The 20950-nt window shown below is 55.9% G+C and overlaps 5 protein-coding genes across 5 annotated transcripts; 2 read left to right on the top strand and 3 right to left on the bottom strand.

Annotated features, from left to right (window-relative positions):
- The first annotated feature begins 1704 nt into the window (after window positions 1-1704).
- Window positions 1705-3644, top strand: B0H64DRAFT_402750 (uncharacterized protein). The gene is made up of 2 exons (XM_062804252.1): window positions 1705-2965; window positions 3022-3644. The coding sequence occupies exons 1-2, from the start codon at window positions 1868-1870 to the stop codon at window positions 3526-3528; spliced, it is 1605 nt and encodes a 534-aa protein (XP_062656333.1). The 5' UTR covers window positions 1705-1867; the 3' UTR covers window positions 3529-3644.
- Window positions 3645-4361: 717 nt separating this feature from the next.
- B0H64DRAFT_362962 (P-loop containing nucleoside triphosphate hydrolase protein) lies at window positions 4362-7870 on the bottom strand. The gene is made up of 3 exons (XM_062801782.1): window positions 5675-7870; window positions 5386-5626; window positions 4362-5291 (listed from the first exon to the last, which is right to left on the bottom strand). Exons 1-3 carry the CDS (start codon window positions 7610-7612, stop codon window positions 4618-4620), a joined length of 2853 nt encoding a protein of 950 aa, XP_062656332.1. The 5' UTR covers window positions 7613-7870; the 3' UTR covers window positions 4362-4617.
- A 319-nt stretch (window positions 7871-8189) lies between these two features.
- Window positions 8190-13196, bottom strand: B0H64DRAFT_418750 (pyruvate kinase; the record flags this gene model as incomplete). Its single annotated transcript, XM_062805341.1, has 7 exons — window positions 8190-9002; window positions 9507-10298; window positions 11256-11300; window positions 11360-11839; window positions 11892-12244; window positions 12319-12578; window positions 12949-13196. 7 exons carry the CDS (start codon window positions 13194-13196, stop codon window positions 8190-8192), a joined length of 2991 nt encoding a protein of 996 aa, XP_062656331.1.
- Window positions 13197-14330: 1134 nt separating this feature from the next.
- On the top strand, window positions 14331-15156 carry B0H64DRAFT_402728 (uncharacterized protein). Its single transcript, XM_062804251.1, has 4 exons — window positions 14331-14353; window positions 14441-14516; window positions 14578-14620; window positions 14736-15156. Exons 1-4 carry the CDS (start codon window positions 14348-14350, stop codon window positions 14872-14874), a joined length of 264 nt encoding a protein of 87 aa, XP_062656330.1. The 5' UTR covers window positions 14331-14347; the 3' UTR covers window positions 14875-15156.
- A 1039-nt stretch (window positions 15157-16195) lies between these two features.
- Window positions 16196-17038, bottom strand: B0H64DRAFT_310247 (major facilitator superfamily domain-containing protein; the record flags this gene model as incomplete). The annotated part of the gene is made up of 1 exon (XM_062800144.1): window positions 16196-17038. A coding segment is annotated over one exon (843 nt), but the record flags the coding sequence as incomplete, so codon positions are not given.
- Between the last annotated feature and the right edge of the window lie 3912 nt (window positions 17039-20950).

Raw genomic sequence — 20950 nt, 5'->3', positions numbered from 1 at the left:
GATACTGAACCCTAACAGGACGGGTCTAGAGACAGGTTCGTCACATCTCGATAAAGGCCTTTATACCGAGATTAACGATATAACCGAAGTAGTAAAGTTATTATTATTTCTTTTCGTTAAGCGCTTATACTCGACCCGGTTATTAAATACTGAGAAGGATAGCCGTAACGTAAATATCGTTTAAGGACGTATTATCGTATTAGAAGTAGCCAACATCTAGCTCTATCTCAAAATCGCGGATAACCTTTAATATCTCAACAGCTTACACCTTACCAGAGTAGAAGTCTTAGAGTTAAACTATACCCAACAACCTTATCTGGAGCTGGTACTATATATCGACAAAACTCGTTATAATACCGAGCAATATATATAAGTTTAGCAAAGTCCAGATATCGAAAGAGAGGTATTTTATATACTTTATCGATATAAATATCTTCGTTAAGGCTTTCTTCTCTTCTTAATAGTAGTTAGCAGCCTATCTTCAGATTATATTCCCCCCAAAGGGGACCAACTTATAGAGGAACTATCGATTAAAGATCTCCAATATCTTATAAAGGTTTTAATCCTTAATAATAGTAAATAGAAGATCGTTACTAATAATCTAAAAAAGGAATAACCACTTAAGGACCTTAGCTATCAGCTTTACAACTAGAACAGCCAATATCTATATTATAAGGACCGACTTATTCGACCTCTTAACTAGATAGGCTTCCTTTATTGTATTAAACTAACTATATTTAGTATTAAGATAGGTAGCTATACTAGTTATTACTAATATACCGAAGATCTTATTGTAGTACTTACAATACTACTAGGAGCTATTTATCTTACTATTAACGATATTAATAAGGAAGTCCCTATAGTTAGAGATCTATAACTTTCATAGTCTTTTCTTTAAGAGCCACACCTCTAGGAGATACTACTTCCTATACTAGACTACCTTCGGCTAATCGACAAGCGAATCGTAAAGTAGTTGTTTAAGATTAATACCAGCCAGTTCTTTAATCTGTTACGTAATGCTGGGTACCGGCCCGTACCGGCGTCCCCCCGCTAAATTAAGGGGGGGTCCTACAGGGGGGTCTACGGGGGGGCCTACGGGGGGTTCCGCAGGGGGTTCTGTAGGAGGTATAGCGGCGCTGGATCTAATAGTTGGTTGGCTGGGAAAAGTGGCGATACGACTATCGCCCTGCAAACGAAAACCACAGATTATCCACCTATTGTAGGCGCCCAGCGGTTACACAGGGTAGGGTTGGATATAGCTTTTATAGCGGTTGAGGGCGTTTTACAGGGCATTTTGCAGGGCTCAATTACTCTATCTAGCTTAGCAAATCTATCAAGTTAAACAACGCAAGTCGAACAACTTACTTGATTAACTAGGAGATCGATTTACATTGAACTTACGTTAACTTGATTGATTGCGTTAACGAAACTTGCGTTGTGGAGAGCCTTGCATTAAACTTACATGGCGCGGCTATAGAGTATGGACTATGATTGTAGGTTCTCGCGCGTTGAAGTTGCATAGGTACCTACACACCGGGATACACAACACCACAACCTAGAATACATTCTACTGTGTATGTATGAGGATGTGATACGGATACTTCGTACCGCCGTCGCGTACCGCAGAGTGGGGGCATCAACCTCGTAATCAGGCACATCAGGTATCGGGCAACCCACAAATCATCAAGCGTCGAGACACGAGCGAATCAACGCACATCAGCTTGACGTTACACGGCATAGTCCTCGCAATTTTGACCAGCACAGCCTCGCTGTGAGCTGGAAAAGACGGAAAGACAGAACACCCACGGCTGACACCCAACCCACCCACCGTCCATTACGTTTTTGCCTGGCAACGACTTGACCAGACATGTGTCATCAGGTCGTCGAGCTCTACAATATTTGTGGATGCCTCTACTATCAACATGCCGTCGACAGATGCGCGTCGTATGGACGGCCGAGGCACGGGATTCAGCGGAAAACCATTCGGGTCGGATACATGTGCAGTGACCACTATGTGGACTCGGGTATGGCGGCTGGCCCTCCGGCTGGTTTCGCGAGCTTTGAAAACAGCAGGCGTCCGGAGCCAAGGCGGCGGAATGGTCACCGGTTGACCACACCGGCCGATGGATTCATAAGCGACCGCGACGGGCCGGCTGCGCCGCGGCAGGTTACCAGGCCGATTGCTGCTGCCCCGAAGAGCCACAACGAACTCGAGCCACCCGGTGTTCCAAATTCCACAGACGGGGACGACTTGAACTGGATGCCCTCCGACCCAGCCGACTCGGACAGCTCCCGGGACTCGGACGGGGAGAGCGGTGTCTCGGTCGCGTCATCGGCAACAACTATAGACGGCGACACGGTCGGTCTGTTATTTACCAAACTCCTCCACTTTGGGGACCTGCGGTTTCTGTGGCCGCAGCTGATCGCGCGATCCGCGACCTGGAAGCGGTCCCAGCGCACCATCGAGCGGCTCCTCCGGCGTTACTCGGACGACTTGCACAAGCTCGCCTTGAACGAGCCCTCCAACGAGTTGATCACTAATGAAGAAAGAGCATTGCGCATTCGAGCGTCCAAATTTGTCCGCAGGTCGCGAGCCAACATTGCGCAACGGCTCTGCGAAGCTCACTATGATTTCTCCGAGCAACGGCCAACTGAGGCGGATACTGAGAAGGCGGGCGAGCAGGATGGCCGAGATGTGCCCCCTTTCGAAGATAGCGACAGCGCCCCTGAGGACGAGTCGCTTTTTGTTCCCGAAGCAGCTGAAACGTTCCTCTTTCGGACCGAGCCGATCCTCTTCTTGCAAGCCAGTGTGAAGGCGTTGGTAAGATCTCGGGCCCCGAGGTCAACTGGGTTTGGAGCGGACATGTGGAATCGTTCCAAGTTGTGGTTTGAGAATACCCTTCTGTCCAAAGCCTGGCATCCCCGGTCGAAGTTGGAAAACAGCACTCGACTTCACTGGACTTGCGTTAGTATCTGTCCCAGCCACCGGTGGAAGGAGAAAATTGACATGGTGCGTGTTAGGCATGTGGTAAGGCGCTGTATGACGACTTTGTCGAGCTCCGGCCGGGGGCTCTGGCCGAGCTACATAGCCTACTACAACACTACGGCAAGGACACAACTGTCGACAACGACATGGAAGTCTTCGACGTCGAGAACGGCCCGGAACAATCAAGGGACTGGAAGCAAACAATTTCGCAAGTTGTCAGCAGCTGGACCCAGCTCCTTGCCTCCAGGAAAAAAGCGACCAATCTCCCTCGCTACGTTCAGGACAAGAAAAAAGCCGCCATCCCCATCGGGGCGTGCTCTCGCACGGGAACGGACGGCGGTGAGGCCCATGACTTTGTGCTTCTCTGTATCCCCTTCATGCGCCTCGCCACGAAACTCTACCAACCCGAGATATGCCGCATCAACTCAGACCAAGAATTCATCCAGCTACTACGCCACTACTACGCATCCAAGCGAGGCCCCAGCCCCTGGAAGTGGCTGCGCAGGGTCAAGGCGATCAACTTTGTCAAGGTAGGTACATAACCCCCAGTGAACATCACCACTGATATACCACTTGACTACCTAATTAACAAACCCCCAGTTCGAACTCTACCGCAACCACCTAACCGACATCCGCCTCACCCCCTCCCTCCCACCCCCCTCCAAAATCGGCACCGAATACGCCTTCACCACCACCTTCACCACCCCCACCACCACCTTCAACACCACCACCACCACGACGGAACCCCACGAACCCCTCACAGACACCCTCCCGCCCATCGGCCCCAACCACCTCGCCCACCTCTTCGCCCACCCCTCCCAAGCCGACGTGCTCCCCACCATCTGGAACCGCATCCCGCGCAAGCTGCGCGCCGAGCTGGCCGTCTGCCCCACGCGCGGCACAGGGCTGGGGTGGGGCCTGCAGCTGGCGGAGGGGACGGAGTGGTTTGCCGTCTTTGTGGTTGGGTGCGTGGGGTTCGTGGGCTGTCTGGTGGTGGCCGTGGCGTGGTCGGTGGCGAGGGGGGATGTGCAGAGGGGGTTCTCGGTGGGCGGGTTTTTGTTGGCGTTTATGGTGTTTTGTGGGGGGGTGGGGGTGTCGGCGGTGGCGGAGTAGGATGGGTAGGGAGGGAGGGACCTGTCTATGGTGTTGGTGGTGGAAGGTTGGATCATGAAGTTGGATGGGGGTTAATGTGGCTTGGCCATGTTTGTTGTTGTTTTTGTCAGGGGGTCGACGAAGCAAGTGGTGATGCTCGAGCCTGTGGTCCGACTGGTGAGCTGACCCTCTGGTTATTGTATAAACATTCATCTTCACAAAGTGTTCCTCGATTGAAATTAGAAGATTAGAAAAAGAATTTTGTTGTTGGTGCCCGGCCCAGACTCGGGGGGCACCACAACCTTAAATACCTACAGAATCTAATGTACACAAACCACTCCGTCACATCCAACAAAACTTGGAAACAGACAGGCCCGCTTCTCGACAAAGAACAATCGTAATAATCCCCCCAGAGGTGCAAGTCCCGGGTCAGTTCAGGGGCTCGAGGCACACCATATGATAGGGGGTACTGAATGGATCCGGGTGAAGTTTGCGGCGGGGGGGAGAGAGAAACCCATACAGGTCGTGCCATCGAACGGTTACTTCGTTCCAGCACCAGTGTTCCCTGGCTTGCTCACGCCAAATGAAAAGGCGCTAGTAGTGTTCCCAATCGTTTGCACGCTAGACACCGAAGGGGCAGCAGCAGGGGTCTTGGCCGTGTGCCCGAACAGTGAACCGCCGCTGGCGACCGAACCAGTGGCCGCGGCATTGGAAAATGAACTTTTAGCGGGTGTTCCGGTCCGCGGCGCCCCAAATAAACCGCCGCTGGGGCTGAAGCGAGTGGTCGCGACATTGGAAGGGGTTTTCTGAGCGATGATTTCGCTCTCCGTCCCGAATATCCCACCAGTAGAGCCGACACTAAATAGCGATGATCCAACAACATTCCCCGTCTTCGGTGCATCGGATGTACCACTAGCTGCAACTCCCGTGCTCGGGACGCCGTAGGCGCCCGCCGATCCGAAGAGGCCGCCCCCCGATGCATTTTGCTTGGTGGCCCCGGCTGTGGCCGGCGTAGTTGCAGTGGTATGGTCCAATAAACCGGATCTGAAGGTTCCCTTAGCAACTGGTGCTCCGTTGTCGGTCGTGACACCGCTGACAAGTGCCTGGCGACTTGCTTGAATGGTGGGCTGTGGTCGGGTAGGTGCTCTCGGCTTGGTGCGGTCCGGGAGTGTTGGTCGAATCTCAAGGACGGAGAATCCAGGCAGCGTTGCCACTACACGTTATATGCTGGTTAGACTTTATTCACACCAGACCTGCCGCCTAACGTTGAGGGCAGGGGACGGTGGGAGTGCACTGGGTGGACTAACCGTTAGAATGTCTCGGTCTATGCTCGCGACAGGCAGCAAGGCCAAGCCGCAGTTTCTCGAGCTGCGTCTGAAGCTCCTCTCTCTCTCTCCGGATTTGCTTGGATTCGGCGGCAAGCGTGGTCACCTTGTCGTCGGTCATGTCGTACACCTTTTCTGGAGAAAGGATGTTGGGAATGTCGGAAATCAGACAGTTCTCGAGCGCCAACGTCATGACATTGTCTGTGAAGACCCTCAATGACATCTACACCGTGTATTAGCGAGAGACATAAGCCTCGAGGCTAGTACCTACCTTGTAGTATTCCATCGCATTCTCGATAGTCTGCTCGGCGTTGAACTCACTGCGGACCTCAGAGGTTGCTAGCATCCTCATTACCGCGCCTACGTCATCACTACTAGCCTTGACCTTGTCTGCAAAAAGGTCGGGATGTCGTTCCATGAGCTGCGACAACTTTTCGGCAAACCGCTCGTTCTGTCGTCGCCCCACACTATCGAGGAAGATGCTGTGCATGGGCTGAGGGTCTGCGCCGGTCTTGTAGTGCTGAAGTAGCTCCGAAATCTTTGCCCGGAGCACGGCTTGCTTCTCTTCGAAGTAAGGAGCTACCAGGTTCTTGATCACCGCGTCGGCCGTTTTCGTGTCCGGACCAGCAACGTAGCCCACAAGCTCTTCAACAAACCTCCGCGAGAAATGAGTGACCAGATCAACATGCTGGTTGGCTATCGCTTCCCAAGATGCTGACTGATCGCGAAACAAGGCCAGTGCCACTTTGTCGTTCGATGAACCCGGGAACTCGACGCCTTGGTTCTCCGAAGCCATCTTTTCGAGCTCCTCGGTCAAATCGTCGATCGAGATCTCAATATATTCGCCTAAGGTGTAGAGGGAAACCAGAGGCTCCAGGTGAAGGGGCGCCGACGGCAGAAGCTCGTTGTTCCACTGGATCTGACGCCGGCCACCTTTGGTTGTGAGAACGAAATGGAATGCCCGGTTTAGATCCCTGACCAACGCGCGGAGTTTCTTGACCCTTCGATCCTCATATGCCGTTTGTGGATCCGGATACAGCCCACCGAAGAAGTCGTCGGTGTAGTTCCCGTGGATGGCGTCCCGTGCCACACGTTGGAACCGATTGCTGATGTTGATGAGATACTTTTTGATGTCATCTGCCGACGATCGCTGGTCCCCTAGGGCTTTCAGTCGCGTCTGACGTGTTTTGATGTGCTCCTCAATGTTGGCGATGAGACCGGGAAGCTTCCGCTGGATGTGGCTGAGAAGGACCTGGCTGAGCTTTTCACGGAGTGTCTCGATTCCACGGTCCTGACAGCTGACGACCGACCAAACTCCACCCTGAAAGAAGTCTTTCTCCTCTTCGTCACGCTCCGCATCCGTGGAATCTGCCTCTTTTGGGGCACGGTTGCGAAGGACGTGCCACCCAAGCGTGAGTTTGTGCGAAGCCTCCTCATTCTGAGCCAATCGCAAATACATTTGCTCGTTATTGGATTCCTCGTCGACTTTGTCCGGCTTGGTGAGGATTCCGAGGGTGCGATCGCGGCCGGGATCGTGCTTTTTGGCCTCGCCCAGCACTTTCTGGGCGGCAAGCTCGTTTTGGGCTGAGATCACTGCCAGGATGATGCTGTTCTCCTGGGACATGTACTTGTTGGCGAGGCGATTGACAATCTCCACTCCACCAATGCCCTGGTTTTCCGTCTCGTTATGAAAGAAGCCAGGCAGGTCCACGAGGGTCAACTGCGGAACGTCCGGGCCGGCGATCTCGATGCGGAGCACGTCTTCTGAGAATCCGGTAGAATCGCCGGTGATCCCCATATGCTGTTTTGCCTCCTCGATGATACGGGGCATGTCATCTTTATCGAACCCGGAGCGATTGAAAGTATCAAAACCGTCGTTCTGGATCCTGACTTCGATTTTAGTCTGCGGGCTCTGACGGAGCGCCAACTCAGTAGCAAAACGGGTGCAAACGCCATCCTTGATGGGAAAGCGGACGCGGGAAATGGCTTCTAGGACGGAACTCTTGCCCGCTGATTGATCTCCGACCACGATCAGCTGCGGGAGGTCGACATATTTGCCCAGGCCGAGGACGCGAAGTGCGTCGATCGTGTCGAGAAGTGCGCGCTGCTCTGCTTGCAGCTGCTGCATCGCGCCGTTGTCGAGGTTCACAATCATCTTCGCCGAGTCGATCGTGACCGTAATCCTCTTGCTTCCTTTTTTCTTAGCCATGGATTTGATTGACAACGCAGGAATGCGTTTGTCGTCGGCGAGGTAAGATTGCCTGATTGAAGTGTCGCGGAGGCGCAGTGGATCGTGGCTTATTTCTCCTTCGCACTGCGCAGTTTGTGCACGGAAGTCAAGGAGCAAAAATAATCCGCTGTGAAATTTGATCTGGTTGCTGAAAGGTTATTGAAATAGCAAGTCCTCTCGCACAAAATAGAGGTGTTCAGAGGTACTTAACGCACAACAAACCAAGACCCTCTGGACGTGATTGGCTATGGTGATCCGATGAAATGGCAGAGGGAGGGGTATCTGCCAAACGCCGCGCGCAAAAGTTCAGCTCAAGATACGTTGGTACAGCGCTCAAGAGATAGGTACTGGGTGATTGAAACTTCGGCGCTTCATGCAACGCTGTGCCGCATTAACCCCCATCGGTGACAGGTGAAGGAGCGAGCGCTGGTAATCTCTACGATGTATAAAGTATACAAGGCTAGGAGTAGGCTCTGAGTCCGATAACCTCCCTTCTCGATCCCCGGAACTATCCGCCCATTTCTAGCTCACTAGATACCTAGGTAAGGTCACGCCACTAAGCCATAACCCCAAACCCAGGATATTCCTCATCAGAACGGTGCTCCCGTAAAAACTCGGGCGGCACCTCATTGCTGCTCTCCCGACTCAGGGCGGGGCTTAACTCGTGCCTATCATTCGGGGCGACGAGCAAGTCAGGGGGTACTTCATTGTCGCTTTCGGGCTCCTCGGCATCAGGCCCGTCGTGCAGGTCGAGCAACTTGCCGCTGCCACCACGGTCTGTTTCGTCCAGTCGTTGCCTCGAGTTTCTTAGACTTGTTGACCTTCCCATGTGTGGCGTAGAGTCACCCTGGTCTCCGTCGGGGTCGCCAACGTCGAAACCCGCAGCGCGTAACGCCTCCCGCAGCATGCCTTCCGCCTGTCGGAAAGCCTCCAGCTCGGCGCCGATAGCACATATGAGCAGATTCCACCCATTCTCTTCCGTAATCTGTAATCGTTCCTCTAGGCCCGCCATGACAGTCCGCATCTTATCCAGCTGCCCATACATCGTTTGTTCAGGTGCTGGCAGCGCGGGCGTGTCGCCTGCTTTGCCCTTACCCTTGAGGTTGCTCGTCACGGTATTCCCAGCCCCGTTCATCTCCCTCCTAAGATCAGACTCAAAGTCCGATACAAGCTTCACAGCCCCAGTCCACACCTCCACGCCCGCTTCAAGGGCCGCCCTCTCTTTCTCCACCTCCTCCTTCCTCTTCTCCAGTATCTCCACCTCTCCCTCCCACCAATCCCTCGCCATCTCCGCCGTCCTCCTCTCCGGCCTCAGCCGCAGAAATTCTGTTCCCCCGGGCGACTCCTGTAACCCGCCGTCCTCACCAGCCTGTGACTGCAACGCCACGAAGAACTCCCCATCCAGAGGTTTCACCCCCGGCCGGCTCAACAGCCCATTAATCCGCCCCTCCACCTCCCTCAACGCCCCACGATACCCACTCAACCCCGCCTCCCTGCGACTCCGAACCTCCTCAACCTTGGCATCCAACCCCTTCAACCTCCGGCGCAGCCCAGCCAACCGCTCCTCCAGCTCCGCAACCTCAGCAGCCACAACCTCGCGCTCGCCCTCCAACTCCCTCAGCTCGCGACCCAGCACCTGCCCGTCACTATCCCCACCGTCACCATCCGCCTCCAGCGCGCGCAGCTCCGCAGCGATCCCCTCGCGCCGCCCGACCCAGCGCCGCAGGTGCGCCAGCGCGCGCTTGCGCGCCCCGACCGCCGACGTCAGCTGCGCGTCCTCCTCGGCCTTGAGGTCCGCCAGCTGCGCCATCGAGCGACCCAGCCCGGCGCGCGCCCCCCGCAGGCTGGGCGGCCGCGCGCGCGGCTGCCGCACGGGCACCAGCGTGCCCGAGGATGTGAGGGTCCGGGGCGCAGAGACTTGGTCGTGGAACATGACGTGTCTTGTTGTTGTTGTCGTCGTCGTTGTTCGGGACGAGGCCGTGCGTGTGGTGTTGGTCGGGCTGAGGCTTCGTGGCCCGGCGTCGTTTGTGTCGGAGGGGGTAGTGTTGGGGTTTGTGGTGTGCGGTTCGAGGTTGGCGGCGAGGCCGGTGGATTGGGCGTCGAGGAGGTGTTGGAGGTCTTTTTGTAGGGCACGTTCGCGGCGTTGGAGGTTTAGCCAGATGGCATCTGGCTCGGCGTCGTAATCTCTGCTTCGGGCGCGGCTGGGCGAGGATGGGGTACGGTCAAACAGGACGCTGTTGATATTGCGGGCGAAGGATGACACTTCGAGATGCTGCGGGGCTGGCGGAGACGAGTCTCTATCCTCTTCGTCGCGGTAGAACATCTGCGAGGTGGCGATCGGGGGCGGGGGCCCCGCGAACAAGACACCCTGCTTCTGTTTCGACCGAGAGGAACCTGTGTCGCTCATCTTGCCGCTGTATCTAGGGGACGGAGAGGGGCTCCGGCGAGGAGAGTAAAACACCTTGCGATCGTTGTCGGCCGAGGAAGACAGGAGCGCATCGTCGGGATGGGGAGAGAGGTCGGACAGGGCGTACTCGCTCGGCTTCTTGCGTATTGGAGGACTCGTTCGGTTGTGCAACGGGAGAATCGGGCCCTCGCTGCGCGCGAACCCTAAACGGGGAAGGTATGACAGTTTTTCGGACATGGCAGCGACAGCCAAGGAACTCTAAAACGAGTCGAGCGCCTCAAATATTGTGTCTGATGGGGATGACACCATTCCCAAATGTGCAAAGGAAGCCCCGGTCGCAGAGGCAAAGGACAGAATGCGGCGCTGCGGTTTTGACGGTAGGAATCACAAACACGGGTGCAAATGACACCGGATCGGCAGTAAAAATGTATATTGATAACTTCGGTGACAATGTAACGGCTTCTTGTTCGAGGAACAGACAGATGACAGGTGCCTGGAGTTGTGTCCCGAAGGAAAGTACACGGGCACATGTCATCTGCGCCGTTGGGCAGGTGGGGCTAACATTGCTCGTCTGATTCGCCGCCGCAAGCCCCACTGACCCACAGCAAGGATGTCAACTTGAACGTCACCTTCCACCGACTTCACACAACCCCTTCCTAATCGGGAGCGTGACGAAAACGTAGCCGAACAACCAAGGTACCTAGGTACCTACCTGTAGGCAACAAAGTGCGAGGTTCGTCGAGGCAGAGACGTCAGCTACTATGCATTAGTACTTGACCGGCGAGAGCAAGGCGACAAGGTAGACCCTACGAGATCTCTATAAAGCTCCAGCTCTTGTAACTGTGACAAGGCCATCCCAGGCCATTTGTATCTCGCTCCCGTTCCCAAAAGGACTGGGTCACCGCCCGCTTACACAATGACCGTGAGTCTCCCTGGGCTTTCTCTGCCGCGCAGAGCCACTGGAACCAGGTAGTAGTGAAAGAATTCATTTGGTAGGATTTTCCGTACAGGTACACGCGATCAAAGGCAAAAGACAATGGAGCACACATGCAGTCGGAAAAGCGGCAGTATCGTAGTGTCATACCAGCAAACAGATCTATTGTGAGGCCGTCATCACGGCCCTTCCGTTGAGAAATAGCTACCGTCCCGTAACCCCCAAGGCCAAGATACGAAGAAACAAGATCAAGAGAGCTGGCCAATGCCGAGGTGGTCGACATCAGCCTTGACAATCCGCAGCGTGTTCGTGTTGCCCATACCGCCCTGTGGCCGTCTGAGTTAGTGACATGCAGCACGTTATAAGCAAGGGGGTCGAGTCCTACCTTCCAGCCCTGCACGACCACGACGGTTTCGCCCTCGGTGAGGATGTTCAGGTCGATGGCGTGGCTGAGCCCCCACTTGATACGGCGGTCGACATCCTCCTGCCAGTTGACCTTGGTGAAGTCGGGCTTGGCCTCGGGGAAGAGGAATGGATAGACACCGCGGTACAAGTGAGCGTACCGGGAAGAAGAAGGGTTGCGGGTGATCATGATGATGGGGCACACGGGCCGGTACTTGGAGATGAGGCGGGCCGACTCTCCGGAGGTGGAGAGCACAAAGATGGCGGAGGCGTTGAGGTCTAGCGAAGCACGGACAGCGGCCATGGCGCACGACTCGACGGTCGGAACCGGCCGCTTGACGAGCGTGCAGAGCTCCTCGAAGTGGCTGACGTACGGGATCGAGTTCTCGGCCTTGAGGCAGGCTTCGCTCATCTCGCGAACGGCCTCGTTGGGGTAGACGCCCTTGGCCGTCTCGCCGGAAAGCTAGAAAAGGCTGTTAGCGTACACCGGTACAAGTCACAATCGGTCCACGCACCATGACACAGTCAGCGCCGTCAGTAACGGCATTGCCGACATCGCTGATCTCAGCCCTCGTGGGTCTGGGGTTCTTGATCATGGACTCAAGCATCTGGGTCGCGCAGATGACGGGCTTGCCGGCAATGTTGCACATGGCAATGATCTTCTTCTGGGCGGCAAACACCTCAGCGGCAGGAATCTCGATACCCAGGTCACCACGGGCAACCATCACACCATCGGTCTCAGCAAGAATCTCCGGGAAATTGTTAAGACCCTGGCGGTTCTCAATCTTGGCGATGATCTGAATGTGGCGGCCTTGCTCGCCAAGAACCTCGCGGATGTCCTGGATGTCCTTGCCTCTCCGAATAAATGCTGGGCGAAAGTGTAAGCTTAGGGATGCTACGAGAGCAGAATATCCAGGGACTCAACGAGGCGTGGCAACTCACAAGCAAAAACCATGTCAACATTGTTCTTGACACCAAACCGGAGGTCGTTCTTGTCCTTCTCTGACAGCGCCGGCAGGTCGACGTCGGTGTTGGGCAGGTTGACGCCCTTGCGGGACGAGATGTGGCCGTTGTTCCGCGCCCGCGCCTTGATGTTCTTCTCGTCGACAATCTCGAGCACTTCAAATGCCAGAACACCGTCGTCCACGTAGATGATGCGCCCAGGCTCGATCACCTTGGTAATGTTCTTGTAGTCGACATACCTGCCGGCGGTCAGCTCGGGGTCCCGCAAGGAGGCGAAGAAGACTCACATGTTCTCAGTGCTACAAGCCGTCGCATACTTCTCATCGGTGGTGATGTTGATGATGGCGCCGGCCGAGATGGGGAGATCCGCATCATCAGTGGTGTTACCCGTCCGGATCTCCGGTCCCTTGGTGTCGAGGGCGATGGCGACCTGGCGGCCCTTCTGAACCCTCTCGGCCTCGCGGGCGTTGTCGATGACGGTCTCTGCAGTAACACAACTGTCAACAATCCGATCTTCAATATGCCAAGATATGCATTGCGGATAGGACGGGCCGTGTTGGTGGAGTCAGAACTGTTGAGCGGATCCGGAGCATCCACCAACATCCTGACCTGAGATCGGCGCTGCGCGCTGGATACGTACGGTGGTATTCGTAGCTGCCGTGGGAGAAGTTCATCCGCACCACGTTAAGGCCAGCCTCGCGAAGCTTGTTGATAGCCTCAACCGAGTTGGTTTTCGGGCCGATGGTGCAGACAATCGAAGTCCGACGCAGGTTGCGCTCCGGCTGGTAGGCCGTGTCAAGCTGCGCCAGCCATTCGATCTTGCCGCCGAGCTGGAGATGGTCGAGAGCGGTTGCCATTGTAAATGTTTGGCGAGTCGCAAAGAATTCGAATGATGATCACGAAACTTTCGCGGGAAGGAGGGTCTCTGGTTTTGAGGGCTGGGAGAACTGGTTAGCAATCTCCGACTCCGGAGCCGATGGCGCTTGCTGGAGGAAAGCACGAGCCGTTCTTTGCGGATTGCCCGGTTGAGGGAAAGGAAAGCGGGAAGAAAACAAGTCCAGCCGGGCACGAAAATCTCGTCCAACACAGCTGAATCGGTCGCGGCGGTAGGGCAACTGGCTTCCCTTCCATAGCCCCGCGGCGAGGCAGGAAGTGAAACAACGCCCCGCCATCGGGACACGATAAAACGGCGGGCAAGAGTCCGGAAGTGCAGGAAATGGAGAAACTCACCTCAAAAAAGGTGATGAGCCGAGAACCGCAGAGAATGGGGGCAAGAAGATGGGAATCGAAGTCGGCGAGAGATGGGGAAATTGGATTCTCTGCGCGAAAAAATGTTCTCGACAACCCAATGCTCCCACCCCTTTTGGAGGGGAGCTTTCCCAAAAGCTTTCCCAACATCCCTCAGCGGGGTACCCCCCACCTTCGTGCCCCTCTCCGACGTGGGCGCTAGGGAGGTACACCCGATCAAACTCGTGGAACCACACGATAGCCAGTATCGTCCCCCGTGCTGGGCACATGCGGGCTGACCGTGCATCTCCGCTTCAGATTAAAACCCGATTCCGATGTGGTACTTGACTCAGCTTCAAGGGGGTTGTTGAGGCAAGGCATTGAGCCTCAGCATCAAGGTACCCTGCCTAGATCGGATAAGCCCCACCCAAGCACCCAACGCGGTTTGGGCGGTGTGGGCCGCCGCTGTTTTGTCGGAGTCCGTTTCCCGTGATATCGCACGTGACTCGGTGGCCCAAGCTCTGCGCGCCTTGTTTGAGCAAGCGGTCAGGTCTTGTCTTGTGATCGGTTGCCCGCTTCTCTGGTTGCCCGTCGCAGTCTCCACACCACGCCGCCTCGAAACCCAGCCTCGAAACAAACCAGCATCACCAACGAGCTCGATCCTGCGTCGCACCGATTCCTGCGACTTGCCGCCATAGAACGAAAAATATCGCGCCGAATCGTTCGTCGCTCATCGATCGTCGCTTCGACTTCGGCATCCAGATCCCAATAAATCGGCAAGATGGTGGTGGGTGCTGTCCCTTCCCGGCGCTCGTTCGTCGCGGGTCGCTCTCTGCGGCCCTGTCGTCGTATCGGAGTCTAAGATCGCTCCCAGTTCCTCGACTTGCTGACGTTGGGGTTATGGTCAAAGCTCGGACGGTTGACCCATTATGCCTTCGACGCTGTTCTGTGTAAGTCGCCCGCGCGCCGCCCTCCGCTCGCGAGCCCGCCAACTGACCGCTTCCCTCACAGTCTCCGCATTTCTGGCGGGAATGAAACGCTCGACCGGCTTGACGTGAGTAAACCCCTCGGTTCGCCGATCCGTTGCGCCGATATGTGCACCACACGAACGACCGTGAACAGTGCAGCTAACCGTTGCCCCCCACTTCTGGGGATCTGTCAAGGCCTAGTTTCAAGACAGACAAGGTCTCCGGGGACAACAAGGAGATGACGAAATGGGTCGACAAGTACCTCGGCGTCGGCGAGTGGGTGATGGACCAGTCCGTCGCCATTGCCGGCTCCAGCGGTTGGTTCGAGCGGACTCGGTAGAACCGGAATCGTAAATGACAGAGCAAGCGCTGGGAAGGCGGAATTGATATCGCCCCGGGGTGGGATAAGAGCTTTTCATGCTCAGATGCGGTGGACCGGACAATCGTGTTCGGGCCGGGCCGGCAATCCGCCGGATCCCGGGGTTCCTCAATCGGGTGGTCTCATGGGTGGCGTTTTTTGGGGTTTGACCTTGATGCTTTGTGCGTTTAGCCTTTAAAACCAATTGTATAGGTTTCGTGCAGCATGCATCTCGGGGCATTTTATCGCGCATTTCCACTCCTTTTTTCCACATTCCCGTTGGTGGCACCCCGTGTCTTTCCGCTGCGATCATCCGCTCGGGATGATGTTAACCGAGGCTGCCGGGCTATCGGGGTCACGCAAAACCAGGGGCTCCGCTCTCAACGGCATGGACTTGGAAGTAATCTGTATATTCTGGAGAAGCCAGCAGCCACACACCTACACGCTCTGCGAACAAAAACCATCCCCCCAATTCTTGTCTCGTACAAACAAATCCATCGCTCTAAACGTAGGTAGTAATTCTTCGATCGCTTATTCTCTCGAGTATCCATGGTTCATGAAACCAGCCGGCGGAAGTAAACCTGAAGACAGGGAGTAGTGACTCTCCCGTTCAACCTCCGGGCGCACCAGCAACTCGGGCCGAATAATGAAGTAAGTCGCTATAGTGAGTCCAACCCAAACTATAACCGCCGCGGTAGTCCCCCCTCCCTGCCCAATGTGGTCGTCTAGAGCCAGACCAAACGGAGTACACGCCCCGCCCATGACGGCGCACACAATGACACAAGCTCCGCGAGCGGCGGGCACACGATCGCCAACACTATCGGCGCTTTCGTCGTCGTCGAAGCTGACATCCATAGCCTGCATGCTGTTAGCCCTCCGAGGCCCCTTCAGAGAAAGAAGAGACTCACCCTGTGGAGGAAGCAGATCATGAACACGCTCGCACCGGCCCTGTGGCTGTCGTAAGTTCCATGCCAGGCCCATGTGAGCTTGGGAAGACGGGAGGAAAGCAAACTTACGTAACTGCGATGCAGCAAAGTATCGGAGCCGAAGCCGCGCCCGAGGGGAGGTAAGTAAACCAGGTGTAAGCTAAAACGGAAATGGGTACGACCCAAATCCCCCCCTTGAAATAGGTCCCAAGTACCTCAAGTGGCGTACTGTTGTCCCATTGTACCCCTTCTTCGAGAGCCAACAACAGGCAAGCGGCGCAGCCGACGATGCCGAAGCACCAGAAGTGGACGCCAATCCCAAAGACCGCCCCAGCGTCCGAGTCTAATGCAGGAAAGGCCTTGATAAGGGCATGGTCCATGGTTGTAAGAATGAAGTACTGCACCCCATACAGTAAACCTGCGAAGGCGGCGTACCCAGCACATTCCTTCTCGGTAAAGAGGAGCTTGAGGGGCTCTGCAGCCTTCTGTCGAAAGCTTTGCCAAGGGGTCAAGCCGGTGTCATAGCGCGAGCGGTATTGGTTGTTGCTGTGTCGATTACGGAGGCCCGAGGCTCTGGCCTCGAGCAACACGGGAGCGTAGGTCTCTCCGGCAGTGCGCCACAGCATGCCGAGAACCGCAACCGAGACGAGAACACCAACGCCCGGGATGAGCAAGAGGTAGCGCCAGTGGTCTTCGCTCGCGGTCAGAGATGTTAACCTGGCAACCACAGGCCCAATGATGAACCCCGCGAACTGGCCCAACAGGTATAGAGTCTGGCATACACTTCGCGCCCGTCGCCGCAGCAAGTCGTCAATGATAGTCGGGCCATTGGCCAACGCGCCGCCGCCAAACACCCCGGCATAGAAACGGAGAACGATGAAGGCCGCGAGAGGCACGGGGGCAAGGGACGAGAGTGTAAGAGCTCCGAAGCCCGCGCCAGTAATGAGATCCACAAGGCGAGAGCCGATGAGTGTGCTCAGCGGTCTCCACAACAGCGGCCCGGCGGCGAATCCGACGAGGTGCGCCGACAGAGCAAAGCCCGCCAGCTCCAGGCTGTCGTCAGCTTGGGGCAGGTTCCTGATCATCGCGAGACTGGGAATGAGGATAAAAGCGCCAGAGTGGATCATGACAGCTTGAAAGATGGCTAAGCTGATGCGGATGGCCTTGCGCCAGTTGGGCCAGTTGCGAGGGTTTTCGTCGTCATTCACAGACCACTCGACAGTGAACTGGTCATTTTCTGGTTGCTGCTGCTCCGCTGCAGGCCCATCCCCATCGGCCGGGGGGTCTCCGTGAACGGATAGGTCGCCTGGCAAGACCTCTGGCGAAGCCTCTGGCGAAGCCTCTGGCGAAGCCTCTGGCGAAGCCTCTGGCGAAGCCTCTGGCGAAGCCTCTGGCGAAGCCTCTGGCGAAGACAATGGTATGTTTTCAAGGACTGTTTGCGTCGATTTTCCTGCCTGTGATTCGTCTTGTGCCACTTGCGTTCGGCTTGATTCCGCTGTTCTCCCTGGCGCGGCGGGATTCATGGGAGTCAACTCCGTCCCGGTTCCAGAATTTGCAGGCGTCATTTGAGGCCGAGACGGACCGCCCTGATGTTCCCCAGCCGGCTGGATTAAATCATCTTGACTTGACGACATGTTTCTAGTGATGCGAGGAGTTCTAGCACCGGTGTGTGTGTCTGGGTTGTGGGTACACGGCGGACACTGGTATGGCGTTCCGTAGCTCCTGTCGTTTGCTGTTCTGGCACTGTTAGCTCTGTATGCCGCTGTCATAAACCACAATGGCCTAAGGCATGCCTCGGTAGGCGGCAGGAGTCGGGGGGGGGGACATTTGGGCCATCACAGGGGAAGTAACTTACTGATGTTCTCGTTAGTTAGAGAGTATTACAGGGCTGTAATCGGCGGTAGTCGATATCGAATAAATCTGGCGGGATGCAGAGAGGTATTGGTGGCAATGAATCACGCGGTGCAAAGAGCAATGAGAATGCAAAGTTTGAGCTACGAAGTACTTCAACAATAAAAGAATTAAGAACCCAGACGGGAGAAGTAGCCTACGCCCGCAGGATCGCACCCGCCATAAATGTTAAGGTTAGACTCGGCACCTTCCCTATCGTGATATCATACTGTCATTGTATCGGACAGAGGCAGGTGGTGCCATAGATTGCAATGGAAGCAACGATTGCTAAGACCCCGCCTACCTTCTCTGATAGTCAAACACATTGACCAAATGTATTCAGGAAGTGGGCAGCCATGCGGCTTAATTGCGACCTAGAACCGCGGTTGTTTGGGTCAAGGCAGGCTCCGCCTGGCCGCTGTTGTTGGACAGACAGTTGACCATTGAGATGCGGCGGTCATCCTCAAGGCGAATGACAACAGCTCGCAGCTTCTCCGTGTTGAAATATACACCCGTCAACATGCGAGTCTCACTGTCACATACGGCCATATCCACGGAAACCTAAGGGATCTCGTCCTCTCTCCCCTCATCGACCTCGTGAGAGCCGACTCAAACAGTAATTGGGCCTGGTGACAACCAGCGAATCGTCGGGGTTGTATGTTCTTTTATGTTTCTATTATGCTTTATTGCGACAGCCGCAGGCTGGCTCGCGTCAACACCAAATCCGTGACCTACCGCCTATTTTCTCTTGCTAACCTTTCATCCTCCAGAGTTCCCCCACGACCGAGAGGCCCCACACAAGATCACGACCCTGCAACGATCACCTCACCGCGCGCGTGGCCCGTACAAGTTGAGGGTGGTTACTCTGGCCGAGAATAGCGGAACGCACAGACCAGAGACCGCCTCAGTGTCCAGATGCTGATTGAAAGACCGATGGAACGATGGGAGGTGACGACATCATGGACAAGATTCCCAGTGTGCCAGGGTCTTCAAGTGCTCGATTTCAAGCCTTGAGGTTGAAAGCCAAGCTTTTTAGCGTGGCGTCTCGACTCTGTCTCACAACCCCCGACGCCGTGTTTGATCGCGTCCGATCCGATCAAGCGCGGCACTGGGAGTGGCTGCAGGGGCTGGATCCGCGACACGACGCCGAAGCGAGGTGCATCCGAACCAAGTTGAGATTATGGGTGCTGGTTTTGGTTTGGGGGCAAGGACAGTCGGTCGGCGGCTGCAATGTTGCAGATGCAGATGCAGATGCAAATGCGATGGGAATTGGGAAGGGTCACTTCGTGCCTGGCAAGTTGCCCTGGAGCTTCGGGGTTTCCTCGATGAGGGAGTGGACCTTGGTACATGCACGGACCACATCGCATGGTCTTTTTCGGCCAAAAGTGGATGAGGAACAACTTAATTCGACGACGAAGACCAACACCAACAAAACCGATGATGAACGGAATTTCCATTGAGGAACAAGGGCAAGAACTTACCTACCGAGTCCGCCCCCACCATATCTCGAGCTTGGAGGCTGGTTTGTTTCGAGCATCAATTACGACAGGGCTGGCAGCGCAAGGACCGTTTGCCAAGCGCGAGATGATGCGCGACAAGAAAATGATGGGGCTCCTTCCCGGGCCCCTGTTTTGCTTGGTCGGCACAGGCACGGTCCAGAACCTGGGCAGCGCCCTCTCAAACCCCCAATTATCCCCCGAACCCCCCACGTACGCTCGGAGCTGACGCCGCTGCTCGACCCAAACATGCAGCCACTCATGGGGATTCGATAGATTCATGGGGGTATCTCCTTGAAACCTTCTTGAAGGCTCTCCCTCGTTGTTCTCCAGACAGCAACGCTGCAGCTGCAGGGCCGCATCCTTGTAGCTAAGCGCTCGGAAGCCTTCAACCCCGATGCGCCCAGCCGCCAGCCGTTGTGTTGTGTTGCTTGCAAGAGTCCACTCGGGGGTGGCATGCAGAATTGCCGAAGCCTGGAAGTGACGACGAAGTAATCTGTATCGCTGGCGCAAACTCCCTTTCAACACTGGTTCATCCGAACCATCTCGGGGGACGCCTCGAGAAGCCAGCGCTACGGAGTCCCCCCAGTTGACCAGGTTCTGCACGAGCAATCCTCGCCTCAGATCCACGGCCCCTGTGCGGGTTGACATCGGACGGTCCTTGGATCCGGGGCTGCAGTGCGCGTCTGGGAGCCTCAAGGAGGCACTCGGCAGGGCCCGAGGTCTCGACTCTTCGCCTCGCCTAACCCCAGTCCTGCGGCATAAGCGATCCTCCCCCCAGCATGGGAGACGTTCTGCCGTTTCCAGACCAAACGACGATGCCCCTCTGCCTTGGCTCATGCTCCACCGCCGCCTCCCAGCGACGTGCCAGTATGATCGCCATTAGGGAGCGCGTGCAATGAGCCAAGTCCCTGGCTCGTGTCATCTGGTGTTCCGTCCATCATTCTCCACAGCTCCCAACAAAGGGTGAGACTTGTATATAATCTGAGGATGCGCCGCCCGAGCCCATCTATCATGCTCACTTCCCATCCAGCAAGTTGTTCGCCTTCGTTCTTTTTTCTCCAATATCCAGTTCTGTGAACTTTCGTTTCGTTTCAACATTCTTTCAGCTTAATCTACGTTCTCTTCAACCGCTAGGCCGGTTTTCGATTCTTCCGACGCTCAACTTCCAACATATATCCGAGTCTTTCTCTCACCATGTACTCCAAAGTCGCTGTCCTTGCTGCCCTGGTGGCTTTTGCCGAGGCCCGCTTCGGCCAGGAGGGCTCCGTCCAAGGCGTCATCTCTGCTCTGGGAGCCTTCGGCGACGCTGGCCAGGCTGCCACTCTTGCTGGTGCCAGCCCCGGTGTCTTGCTTGGCGGTGCTAATGCGTGCGCCCAGGTGAGTACATGCAATCTTGTGTGGCTGTACCGGATGCTAACATCATCCAGCTCGAACTCGCCGATGAGATCGTCGCGACGCTCGGTAACGACCCCGAGGTCATTGCTGCCGCGGCCGCCCTTGTCGCTGCTGAGAAGAACTTCAACCCCTTCGCCTCGGCGATTCCCAACATTTGCTCGGATGTCAACCTCCCCGTCACCCCGGAGCTCCGCGGCATCGTCCCGGCCGTTGACCCGGCTGTCGCTGGCTCCGACGTTGAGAACGCCAACTCGGCCACCTCGATCACGACCCCCTTCAACGCCGATGGCTTGAGCCAGGCTGATGTCGCCATTGCCAATGGCTTCAGCAACTTCACCGCTCAGGCAT

This window comes from Chaetomium fimeti (assembly GCF_033439085.1).
Source record: "Chaetomium fimeti strain CBS 168.71 chromosome Unknown B0H64scaffold_6, whole genome shotgun sequence".
NCBI lineage: Eukaryota > Fungi > Ascomycota > Sordariomycetes > Sordariales > Chaetomiaceae > Chaetomium > Chaetomium fimeti.
Note: the sequence above shows the minus strand (reverse complement) of the source record. Positions and strands in the feature narration are given on the sequence as shown.

Excerpts from the sequence above, each read along its gene's own strand:
- B0H64DRAFT_402750 (XM_062804252.1), top strand. The coding sequence starts at position 1,868 with ATGTGTCATCAGGTCGTCGAGCTCTACAATATTTGTGGATGCCTCTAC. Across the intron at positions 2,966-3,021 it reads CTCGACTTCACTGGACTTGC|GCATGTGGTAAGGCGCTGTA; the intron begins GTTAGTATCTGT and ends GGTGCGTGTTAG.
- B0H64DRAFT_362962 (XM_062801782.1), bottom strand. The coding sequence starts at position 7,612 with ATGGCTAAGAAAAAAGGAAGCAAGAGGATTACGGTCACGATCGACTCG. Across the intron at positions 5,627-5,674 it reads ATGCGATGGAATACTACAAG|ATGTCATTGAGGGTCTTCAC; the intron begins GTAGGTACTAGC and ends TACACGGTGTAG. Across the intron at positions 5,292-5,385 it reads TAGACCGAGACATTCTAACG|TGGCAACGCTGCCTGGATTC; the intron begins GTTAGTCCACCC and ends TATAACGTGTAG.
- B0H64DRAFT_402728 (XM_062804251.1), top strand. Across the intron at positions 14,517-14,577 it reads TGCCTTCGACGCTGTTCTGT|TCTCCGCATTTCTGGCGGGA; the intron begins GTAAGTCGCCCG and ends CTTCCCTCACAG. Across the intron at positions 14,621-14,735 it reads AAACGCTCGACCGGCTTGAC|TTTCAAGACAGACAAGGTCT; the intron begins GTGAGTAAACCC and ends GTCAAGGCCTAG.